Raw genomic sequence first — 12,917 nt, forward strand, 5'->3', positions numbered from 1 at the left:
CTTAGAGGACAGAGGGCATGGTGGTGTGATGCGGGAAGAGAGCAGGGTATATGAGGTGGACCTCAGATGCTTGGTGGAGGAGAGCCTTGTGCCTTAGCGGCACTCTCGCTGCCAACAGCAAGCTCTATTGCATTGCTCCAATCCTTTGAAGGTGGCGATGGTTGTGGGCTTAGAGGACAGCGGGCATGGTGGTGTGATGCGGGAAGAGAGTAGGGTAGGCAAAGTGGTAGTTATTATCGGCTCCATGTTGTTGTGGGAGATGTAACCCCTTTTTGAGAGGAGATGAAAAGTTTTTTGTTGGTAAACAAAAAAGGAGAGCTATTGGGAATTATTAGGGCAATAAAAAAGACAATCTTTCTAATATGTCAGATTTGGGAAATGAGGGATGCTACCAGGGAAGTGGTGGAGATGCTCTAACTTACCCTCTTGTGAGTGAAAAATGGATGTGTACCATTATATTTTCATTAAAAGACGTTAAGTTTAGCAATATATCATCAAATATAACTTCTTGGTTACACCATAGACCTATTGGATGTCTAGAGATTTGCTTTTCTTTGTTGGAGTCAACTCCATCGGAGCTAAGTCTCACAAGACCCAGATGGGAGCATTTTATTTCTATAATTTCTCAGCGATTGGTAAATTCAAAACTAATTTAACAACCTTCTTAATAAAAAATTATTAAAAATATACAAGTTTTTTTTTTGCCGTGAACAAAAAATATATAAAAGTTTTCTTTGGGAAATTATAAAAGTTATCAGAAATTCATCATTCACATGCCGGTAGCCCAGAAGGGGGGAAAAAAAAAGTGTTTGAAAATGTGTGTGCCAACCTCCGCGGCAGCGGTAGGGCCCACCGCCATACACCCAACGAGGCCAGCCAGCGAAGAAGGGAGAAAGACACATCACCGCCCTCCACTTGCTTTCCTCCTCCCACCGCGTTCCTCCTCTTTTCCCTGTCCCCGACCCGATCTCCCATCCCACCGCGTCGGATCTCTCTCTCCCTCTCCTCCCCGCCCCACCGGTCACCGGCGCGGCCGCCGCCGCCGTCCCGTTCGCGAGAACCATGGACGGCATCGAGGGCCTCCTGGCCCGCGACTTCGGCGTGCGGCCGCAGGGCAAGGCCGCCCCCATGGCCGGCGCCTCGTCCCGCTCCACCGGATCCGCCTCCGGCGCCAGCGCCAGCGCCAGCGCCGCCGCATGGGCCAGCTACGGCAGATCCACCCCGGCCCCCTCCGCGGCCCCGTCCTACGACGACCTCTTCGGCGCCCCCGCCCCCACCGCCTCCGCCTCCTCCTTCGACTCGCTCTTCGACTCCTTCAAGGGCCCCACCACCGCCACCAAGCCCAGCGCCCCCGCGTACGACGACGACATCTTTGACGCGGTCCCGGGGCTACGGTCCTCCAACTCCGCCTCCTCCGCGCCGCGGTACGACGACGGCGTGTTCGGCACTTCGTCCGCCCCGGCGTACGACGACGTGTTCGCCACCAGCGCCCGGTCCGCGGCGGCGGCGCCGCCGCCGCCCGCGTACGACGACGACCTCCTCGCGGGGTTCGGGAGCGCGCCGCCGCGGGCCGAGGAGAGGAGGAGGCCGGTGGCGGACGACGACGACGACCTGCTCGGGGCGTTCGGGAGGACCCCGGCTGAGGAGAAGAGGAAGCCGGTGGCGGCGCGGGAGGACCGAATGGGGAGTGCGGGGTTTGATGATCTCATCCCTGGGTTCGCTGGGAGCAGCAGCCCGCCGAGGAGTAGGTGAGCAGGCTCTGACCTTCCTACATTTGGATCTGCGTTTGGTGTGGTTGCTAGTTCAGTTGGATCGGACCATTTGGGCAATGTGAAGGTGGATGGATTAAAGTGAAATGTGCAAGCTAGATCTAGTAATGTCTCGAGCTGCCTTTTACAATCGTAGAGCTTTTGCTTGTCGGTGATTAGATTAAGGAACTTTAGCTTGTGTTACAAGCTTTCGTGCATCAATTAGAACAGCTGAGATAAAAGAGATCTGTGTACTATAACATAGTGAACTTGTCGGTGATTAGATTGAGGAACTTCAGCTTGTGTCACAAGCTTTCGTTCATCAATTAGAACAGTTGAGATAAAAGGTATTCTGTATACTATAACATAGTGAGCTTGTCATGATGGAACTTGGAGAAGGAAGCGGAGAGATCAGTGCTCACTTGCAAGTACTATGGCAGAGATCAGAGAAAACCTCACATTTACCTGATCTATATCCTGATATTTAGACTTGTATTTGTGGCTTGGGTGATAGTTCTTAATTTCTAGTCTTATCACTACACATATTTTTTCATCTTTAATTATGCCCCCTTAAACAATTTGACCCAGCACCCATATGTTTATGATGTTGAACCAACTACCATTCTTTTGTGCCATAACATATCATTACATAGGCTAGTGTCAATGTATGAGAAGCGTTAGAATCAATATAGATTGTGCTCAACTCCTGCTCATGGCACTTCACCACTTGAAACGTGAAAGTATTCCTATGGATTAGAGAATCCTGTGACAGTTCCTTGGTAATTTCCAGAAAATCTTATGATTGTTAGAACATATCGGCACAACTCATCATAATCTGTTCAGTAGGAAATGTTGTGCCATTTGTTTCATGTCGTTAAGTATAGCTGTATAAGCCCAGCGTACCCTGTGTTTCCCCATATTTCGCCCATTGAATCTCTTTTGTGTTTACATATCCATGGGAGTATTGAATAAGGTGTGCTACTGTGCTGTTGTGGATATCACCACTAACTTGCCAGGTTTATGCAAATAGTAGCTCATTTCTTCTAAATCCTATCAGTAATTCGTTTTAGTCCTGACAATTTCTTCTGATCACTATATTTTTCAGGAAGTCTAATGACGATAACAAAATGAAGCCACCAATTCCAACTTCTAAACAGACAGCTAGCATGGCAGATGATCCATTCGTTGTTCTAGAAACAGCCTCTGCTTCAGGCTCTTCATATACATCCCCAGGAAGATCCACAGATACTGTGGAAGATCTGGATAAGTCTGCAAGATTTGATGGCAAAGCTGCCAATAATATTGCTGATGACGATAGTTTATTCGAGGAATCAAGTGCTTTTGATCAGGCTCCAAAATCAGACCCTTTGTTTACCTCTGAATTCAATGGTCATGCCAAGGACACAGACCCACCAAGCGTAGCTCGAGATTCCAGTCCTCTACACCATTCAATGGACAGAAATCCAGCACGTCAATCTTCTATGGAAGACTTTAGTAACACCATGCCCAATTCACAGTCTGCAAGGTATTCTGACATTCGTGGTAATGATATGGAGGATCAGTCACCAAGGTCTACTGAATCTGAAGATGATATATGGCTTACAGTTTCTGAGATTCCCCTTTTCACAGCGCCAACTACTGCTCCACCACCCTCCAGATCACCACCTTTTCTTAAACGAAAGCCACTGGGAGCAACTGCAAATGGAAAGGAGAATGGACATGCTCGTCAGTCTAGCCAAAATCGCAACTATTACACGGATTTGCCAAAGCAACCAGAGGTTTCTTCTATAGATGACGTGGAAGGTTTTGCCATGGGCAAACCTCAAATGCCTGCTTATGACAACAATGCTTTCGATGAAGACTTTGAAAGAAGCTCATCAGATCCTGAAGAGAGAGACAGGCAGGAAAGATTGGAGAAAGAAAGGGAAATGAAGCAGAGGGAGGAAATGGAGAGAGAGCGGAGAAGGCTTGAAAAGGAGAGGGAGTTGGAACAACAGAGAGAAAGAGAGAGAGAACGGCAGGCAGTGGAGAGGGCTACAAAGGAGGCACGGGAGAGAGCAGCTGCTGAAGCTCGTGCAAAAGCTGAAAGAGAGGCACGCCAGCGTGCACAGCGTGCTGCTGTGCAAAGGGCTCAACAGGAAGCCCGTGAGAGGGCTGCAGTTGATGCGAAAGAAAGAGCAGCTAGGGTTGCTGCAGAAGCAAGGGAGAGAGCCGCTGCAGAAGCAAGGGACAAGGCAGCTGCAGAAGCCAGGGAGAAGGCAGCTGCTGAAGCCAAGGAGAGGGAGCGGACTGCTGCTAGGGAGAGGGCTGCAGCAGAAAGAGCTGCTACTGAAAGAGCTCAGCAAGAAGCAAGGAAGAGAGCTGAACGAGCTGCAGTGGAAAGAGCTGCTGCTGAGGCTCGAGAAAGGCAGGCAGCTGCAGCAGCTGCCGCCGCCGCTGCTTCAAGAGAAAAGCAGAGCACACCAGATGATCTTGAGTCATTCTTCGGTGTAGGTGCTCGTGCCAACAGTGCACCAAAGCAGAGGGCTCCAACACCTACAGTGGTAATTATATCTGTCAAAATATTCACATAAAAATGATTGTGTGCAGCTCAGCCTGTTACCTTTTGCTAACATTGGATGTTATAGGATTCTATGTTCGGCTTTGGAGCTCAAGGCACAGGAACCACTAATGGATCACAGAGAGCAGCATCAACTTCGGCTCCTGTGAGAAAAGTGGCATCAGCCACAAGTTTTGGCGATGATCTGTCTGACTTATTTGGAGGTATTATATTATCAAGTCTTCCCCAAGTAGCATTAATTTTATGGTTTTAAGCTTCTGATGATGTTGTGCTCCTAATTTACTGCCATACTTATCTGTAATCCATTATTTTTTTCTTTTGTATTTCCAGCTCCTGCATCTTCTGACGTATTTCAAGAAGTTCAGGGAGAAAGTGAAGAAAGAAGACGGGCTAGGTTAGAACGTCATCAGAGGACTCGTGAACGAGCGGTAATGTTCTGCAATTTCAGAATACAAACAAAAAATGTTCATTATCACCTATGCAATAAGTGCATTGCCTATGGTCTAGCTTATTCCTATGCAATCTACCTCTCCCTGTTATTACAAGAAACAATAGCTACTCCATTCTCACTTCTGGTTGTTGTTTATTATATCTCCAGGCTAAAGCTCTGGCTGAGAAGAATGAACGAGATATGCAAGTACAGAGGGAGCAGGCAGAGAGAGATGTATGTGCTTCTCATATCTGGATCAGCTTGATTATGCTTATTTTAGTCCAAGGCAACACTCAACTGTCCACATTATGCATAATTGTTTTCACTTTTTCATAATCTTATCATCATTTTCTTAGTCAGTGATCACAGCACGCCTTGGCCCTTTAGCTACACTTGTTTGGTTGCTAATAGTCCACTTGTTTGTTTGGGCATTCTGAATTACAGAGAATTGGAGACAGTCTAGACTTCGAAATTAAGAGGTGGTCTGCTGGGAAAGAGGGCAACTTGCGTGCTTTGTTATCAACTTTACAATATGTGAGTGGCTGATACTTTTGCTACTAGAGTGTGAAGTAAGCTACATTTGTTTTTGTGCGGTTGAATGTTCTTTTGGGCCTTTTTTTTTGGTTGGTTGGTTATGTAAACATGCTCGATATTTTCTTTTGTTCTATAGATACCATTGTTACTTTGAGTCTTTCACCCCCTTTTTTTGTTATGGTTTACTTAGCATTCTTTTGGTATTAGGTATACTCAATATGACCAAATGGTCCTTGACTAAAATGGTACAATTATTTATTTTATTGTTGAGCCAACCTAATTCATGTATTGATTTTGATTCAAGACCAACACATGGGGACTGGGTTTGGATTTCTGGGGGTTTTCCTTTTGGTTAATGCTTTTGGTGGCTTGATATAATGTTTTGATGGTCTACATTACAATGATAAATTTGGTGAAGTTTCCTAACTTCTGAAAGCAATTCATTTATCTGTTTCATTTGTCAGCAGTTTATTTGAACTCTGTTAGCATGCAAGTCTGGTAAACCTAACATTAAATGGCAAGAGCTCTGAAAAAATGAACTAATGAATGCCACATTGTCAGAAGGGTCATAAACATATTCCATTTACTAATATATACCTTCTTCTGAAACAGATACTTTGGCCAGAATGTGGATGGCAAGCTGTATCCTTGACTGATTTGATTACTGGAGCTGCTGTTAAGAAGCAGTACAGAAAGGCGACGCTATGCATTCATCCTGATAAGGTGCAGCAGAAGGGCGCAACACTTCAGCAGAAATATATTGCAGAAAAAGTCTTTGACATTCTTAAGGTACGTGTTCAACATCTTTGGCAACATTTATAATAGTATAAAAGGGCCAAGTACAAATTCTTTTGTATAGGAGAAGTATACTTACTGTGATATCATAGGGTCATTGGAACTGCTTGTGTTAACAACTTAACAAGAGTGTCTTATCATGCATGGCGGTTCCTGAAATAATTTAGCATTGGATTTACCATTGGTGATTAGGAGGGGTTAGTGTCATTCCATGATAAGTTGTGCATTTGTGACCAAGTTCTGGGAGTCCAGTTCTTACATCTGTGGTTCACATCACTGTGGGTCAGTGTCCACAGCCAATCGAATTGTTAATTCCTATTATCCGACATTTCTAAATTTAAGTAAAACCTTGCACCTTTTGTATTAACAGGAGGCATGGAATAAATTCAACTCTGAAGAGCTATTTTGAAGCAATCTCTGTGAATATAAATATATGGACAGCTTAACTGTAATACGAACATGAATTGCCGGAGTGGCCAAGGCACAGATGAACAAAGTGAAAGCTCCACCTCAATTACCTTGGATTCTGTTCAGTTGCTCGTGTTGTTGCCCTGATCTGTACCTGTTCACTCCAAATGTATATGCAGCCTTCTACTCATCTGAGGGCCAATGGCATGTCTTTTTTTTTGGATAGTTTTTACAGGGTGGTTTGGACCACATTGTAATGTCTTCTTAATACTATTTTGTGTACAATGGACCACAGAAATTCAAACTACACTTGCTCTCTAGCCTTGTTGATTTTCTACCAAAAAAAGGGATGTACAATGTACAGATTGTACCATAGTTGATTGAAATGTGATTTGGTTTACTTAACATGTATCTCCAATGTATAGATGTCATATGATGATGCCTCTGCAGAGTGCACCCATTGCTGCTCCCGTATTACTGGGACCGGAACAAGGACGCGACGGAGTGCGTGTGCAACCCGCCGTTTCGGTTTCGCACAGTACCAGGTGGTGGCATGAAAACGGATCGGATACGGACGGATATCACGGATATCATATTTGTTTTTATATTTCTGGTCGGATTCAGATTCGAATACGTATAATATCAATAATGTCGGATAAGATATGATTGGATGTCGATATCATAAATATACGATTTAAGTATTCGGATATGGATACAGTATCAGATGTTGAATATTCGGACTCGGATATTGACAGATTTGATACTCTCTAAACAAATTTGATCTCGAATACGGTTAAACAAATTTGGTCTCGAATACGGTTAGAAAATATTCGTACCGTTTTCATTTCTAATGGCGACCCACGAGCCGGCAGCATATTTTTTTCCCCCCAATGTTTCACCTGCCACAGAAAGCGTTTTTAGAGCATCTCCAACAGTTATGTAATTGGACTATGCATTCTAGAAATTTATCAAAAATCTTAAAAATTGCTCTCCAATAGTTATGCATTTGACTTATGCATTTTGGCAAACTTGGCATTTGATGGACCAAACTTGGCATTTTTGCATAAGCACAATGGCTTGGCAATTTTGATATCCTGAGTTTCTTAGACTCTTTGTCGTGCGCGACCTCCCTACGCGCTGCGGTAGTTTTCCGCGAGGACTCCTCCTCCCCGCGTGAACTCGCGCGACGTGAACTCTGCGACCTGCGACTTCGTGGACTACTGGCGCGCGACGGAACTCTAGCGAATTGCGACTTCGTGGACTGGCGGACCGGGAGGCCGCAATTCACAGAAACGGCGGTGACTTGCGACTTCGTGGATTGGCGGCGACGGGCGACGGAAATTCCCGCGTAGAGGAAAAATCTCGCGTGAAGTGCGCCAAGCAAAAAAAGATCCCGGACAAAAATAGTTGGGTCCACTATTTTAGGAAATGCCAAGTCAAAAATGCCAAACACTTGGAGATGGACTTATTTTTTCTTTGGCAAAATGTTTAGAGACTTGGCAAATTCCAACAAATGGCAAATTCTAATTGCATAACTGTTGAAGATGCTCTTAGGAACCGCCAATCAAAAGCCATCGAAAATTAATTAGCCAACTTCACTAGCGTCATTTCTAATAAAAATATATCTGATTGATGGCATGAAAGATATGGTCACGTTTTGCAACATCGTCCGACATATCTGGATCCAATCACATCGATGGTTTCGTTTATTTATTTGCCCCAACATATCTCGTGACGTTGTTGCGCCTGATCCGTTGCGTTGCATGCAGTCCGCGTCCATGGAGACGGCGGCGGCGGCGGCTCTCCCCGACGACTTGCTCGCCGGCGTCTTGGGCCGTCTCCCGGCGCGGAGCCTCGCGGCGTCGCGTGGCACCTGCAAGGCGTGGCGCGACCTCATCGACGAGCGTCAGCTGCTGGTCCGGTTCCGCCGCCTCCTCCCGCACACGGTGCGCGGCCTCTTCATCAACTACCAGGACTACTACAGGCCGCACTTCTTGTCCCGGCCGACGCCGACGTCGTCGCCGGAAGCTGCAGCCGACGGCGGCCACCGCCGGATCGACGCCAATTTTGATTTCATCGAGCGAGAGGACCCCTACAGCTGGTACGAAGTCGCGGATCACTGCAATGGCCTCGTCCTCTTCACGGAGGGCCATGGGGAGGTGCTGCACGTGTGCAACCCCATCACGCGGTGGTCGGCGCGCCCGCCGCCGTGCCCTGCTGGAACCTACGACTTGTACTACAGTGCCGGGAACTATGGCCGCCGCGCGTTCCTCGTCTTCGACCCTTTGGTGTCGCCGGAGTACTACAAGGTAGTGTTGACCCCAGCGGAACCAGGGAGGGAGCAGATGGAGAAGGACGGCGCATGCCGCCGGACGGAGTGGCCGCCGTCGGCATGGGCATCTTGGCATGAGTTCTCGTCGGCCACCGGGAGGTGGGAGGAGAAGGTGTTGCTCCGGGAAGGTGAGGCGGCGGCAGGGACGGCTGGGGACTTGCTGCTGTACAAACACCGATGGGGCTTCCATGTCGACCCGCCATGCCGCTATGCTGCTTACTGGAAGGGTGCACTCTACGTACACTGGCATGGTGAATTTGTAACGAGGTAAATTAATACTCCCTCCATTTCAAATACTTTTGGAGAGTCAAAGTATTTTTTTAAGTTTGACCAAAATTATAGAGAGAAATACTAAGATTTGTAACATAAAGTTAGTATATTATAAAAATATAATTAAGAAAGAAACTAATGATACTTAGTTTGTATCATAATAATAATAATTTATTATATAAATTTGGTCAAACTAAGATAATTTGACTCTCAAGATTTTTAGAATGACTCAATTTGAGATGAAGGGAGTATATATATATAGGATGTGTTTTTTCTACACGTGCGTGTAGTTACTCTCATGTCTATATCTCTAGATTTAAAGTGTATATGACCGGACGAAATGTATATAGACAAAGTATATGATCATACTAGACCGTCTAGGGTGATATGTATGTTAAGTATGCATGCATACATAGAGCATGCAGTTATACTTATTGTATATAATATAGTAGTGACATTTTAGTAATATATTTAAAAAATGAATTTCTTTGAAAAAAATTCGCGTGGTGAGATCTAGAGTAACCGATAAACAAGTATGAACACATACACAATATGGTTTATTGAAGATGAGAGTAACTACACGTACGTGTAGAAAGGAATTTTTATCGATCGATGTATTAATTTTTTTCTTTTTATATATATGTATGTGTGTTGTTTTGCAGAGTATCCTTGGTGGATGATAAGTATAGAGTGATTAAATCACCACTACAACTTGCCGAGTGCAAGAACGATGGTGTACGGTCTTTTCTAGGAAGATCAGAGAAGGGGGTGTACATGGCAGCTATTACTCAAGAATGTTTGCCCATACTTCGAGTTTGGACTCTCAGTGAGTCATCCGGTGGCCATATGGAGTGGGTGCCAAAGCATCAAAGCAACCTGAAGATCAATGCACACTTTTGGTGCGTGCAAAACAATAATTTCGATGAACTGAAATATTGGAATTTGGATCTTGATCCAGAATATTCGATGTTCGGTCTTGATAATGGAAGGAAGAACCAAGATGTATCATTAGAACAAAATGTTTCCTGGAACTCCGACGACGACAACATTGTCGACATTTCAGATGACAAACATGAGATTCACCCATATGTCAACTTCCTTGGGTTTCATCCCTACAAGGAGGTTATTTTCTTAAGTAGGGACAGTTACGCAGCGGTGGCTTTTCACTTGAATAGCCCCAAGATTCAGTATTTAGGAACAGTACATCTAGCGGGTACCTACAATCGTGGCATTCGTGAATCCTTTGTGTATACACCCTGCTTAATTGGAGATTATTAGCAGTCATGTGTCTTACTGGCCTTATGTTCTTCTGAATAATCCTTTCGTGATATCTATCTATGTAGTTTATTTATTTATTTATCATGTGAGTCCTTCAATGTAATTGGTCGTTGGAACACTACTCCTTAATTTATTTTTAATACTGATACTGAATTACTGTTGTGTCTTGGAACATTTTGTCAAGAACTGCTATTTTCGTATTTTTGGTGTGTCTAACCTCTTCTCTCTACTTGAGCATCAAGGCGACAAACATACCTACCGCAATGGTGATGGGCATTTTGGGATAATTAGGCCTTATGCTTTGCCAAGAGCTTGAAAGATTAAGGAAAACTAGAATTGCTTCTTCATAATTCATTGCTTAATTCCCAAAGAGTCTAATTACACGCCTATATATAGTCAAGAGCCCAAACTAACTTAAGCAACAATACTCCTTTAATCTAGGAACTAAATGGAGCCAATTGCTCCTTAATCTTAGAGAACTAAAAGGAGCCAATTGCTCCTTAATCTTTTGGAACTAAAATCTAAACTTCCTCTTTAGCCACTGGTTGCCGGCCGGGCCTGCTCCTGGACACGCCTCTGCGCTTGACACCTACATTCAGAAAAGGGATCTTATTATAAAAAATAGAAATTCAGTCAAAAATAGAAAAAAGTTTAAACAACACTAACAATTGATTTATTTAGTGACCAAGGGAGTACATATTAGAGAAATAGTTCGACCTCTACCAACTGAAATCCTACTCAAAATTTGGATTTATCTTGGGAAATAAGGCCATTGTCGTTATCATTTTAAACGCTATTTGCTTTAGTGAAGTGTGAATCCTTGCATAAACTGATTTTCTGATGAAAAAAAAAAAAACCCCAAGGATTTCAAACGTCCACACTGTCTGTTGGTAGCTTTACCTCATCCACGTCAGGTGTGAGCACATCTTCTACTACTCCACCGTGTCCCCACATCTTCTTGGGGGTGTGACCATTATTATAATACGCATATCATATCTCTCCCATTCTCGTTACTTGCCATGGGCCCGCGTGTCCCGCGGCGGCAGGGCGGAGGTCGGCACAAAGAGCCTGCAACGCGCCCCGCAGCGGCCGCGCCGGAGGTTGCCGCGCACAGCACACAGCGCGGCGGAGCTCGACCGCGCTATTGGCAATCGAATCTTCGCGCAAACATTAAATATAGATAAAAATAAAAACTAATTAGACAGTTTAGCTGTAAATTGCAAAACGAATCTTTTGATCGTAATTTGTTAATAATATTTATTACAAATAAACGAAAGTACTACATTAACGAAATCTAAAAAGTTTTCACATCTAAATAAGACCTCAGTGTGTGCTCGTGCAGGATCCGCATCCTTTCTCCAGCTAAGAAGACGACTTTTACGATGCTACTTCAGACGGCCAGCGATTCAGGTCTTGTTTGGTTCCCTTGCTAAATTTTAGCTAGCTAAATTTTAGTCACTTTAGTAGCTAAAGTTCTAAACACATTGACTAAAAGAAGTTAAAATTCTATTAGTCATCCAAGAGTAACTAAAATAATTTTAGCTAGCTCCCCTCGCTCTAGAAGCACGAGCCAGCGATTCTCCGACAACAGTGTACTATTAGAAAAAAAGTAGTTAGCGCTAGTTTCCTTTTATGGATAGTGTTTACGCGTCTCTCTCTTGTACATTTCAGGCGGATGTTGCACGTTCTTTTTTTTTTTTGTGCGCCACCGCGATGACGCTACTAATTGACGAATGATCACTCAAGCTAAATAAAGCAAACGATTTTCTCACCAATTAAAACTTTTCATTTTAGAAAAAAAAATCCACATCTTTCCCTTTTACAAAATACTCATCCCGTGCACCTCTATTGCCTCTCCCGCTCAAGTTCTTTTTTTTGTCTATGATGTTAAAATGCTATAACTTTTAAATGGTGTTTCTATTTTTAATTTTGACTGGATCAATGTGTTCTACCCTATGAGACGAATAAAACTAAACTCCACTTACATATGTTTCAAAGGATTTTTTTTCTACTAAAAACTTATATGTACTAACTTAAGATATATAATTTAGAACATATAGAATACACCATTTACATGTAATAGCTTATATGTACCAAATAATCAGATATAACTTAGAAAATATAACATAGAACATATAACTTATAATGTATAAAATCTTGAAAACACAAGAGTTATGAAATACATCTTATTTATAAAAAGTTATTAAACACAAAGGAATGAACTTAGTTATAGCTTATGACGAAACTTCCAGACACAAAAGTTATTAACAGACAAAGGAATGAATTAACTTATAACTCACTTTTGGTGACGGGTTTCTTATAAAGCCCGTCTCACAACAAAAAAGGCTAAGGCCCAGATGGCCCATACCAGGTTTGTAGGCGCGACCAAGTATAAAATGGAAACTTAGGGTTTCCTCTCCTCACATTCCTCTCTTCTGCCTACCACTCCACGGCAGGTCTCCCAACAGACCAAGTGCCCTCCCCGAGCCTCTCGCACACACATACACCGCTCTATGCCTCCCACTCCACGGTGGCACTCCTCCCTCCCCTTGGCGCAAAGAG

At 44.0% G+C, this 12,917-nt stretch overlaps 1 protein-coding gene across 1 annotated transcript; it reads left to right on the forward strand.

Annotated features, from left to right (window-relative positions):
- Nucleotides 896-6,880, forward strand: LOC8082075 (auxilin-related protein 2). The gene is made up of 8 exons (XM_002449900.2): nucleotides 896-1,748; nucleotides 2,854-4,291; nucleotides 4,376-4,511; nucleotides 4,639-4,736; nucleotides 4,907-4,972; nucleotides 5,183-5,272; nucleotides 5,885-6,061; nucleotides 6,438-6,880. Exons 1-8 carry the CDS (start codon nucleotides 1,063-1,065, stop codon nucleotides 6,474-6,476), a joined length of 2,730 nt encoding a protein of 909 aa, XP_002449945.1. The 5' UTR covers nucleotides 896-1,062; the 3' UTR covers nucleotides 6,477-6,880.

The sequence above is a fragment of the Sorghum bicolor genome, chromosome 5 (assembly GCF_000003195.3).
Source record: "Sorghum bicolor cultivar BTx623 chromosome 5, Sorghum_bicolor_NCBIv3, whole genome shotgun sequence".
In the NCBI taxonomy this organism is placed as follows: Eukaryota; Viridiplantae; Streptophyta; class Magnoliopsida; order Poales; family Poaceae; genus Sorghum; species Sorghum bicolor.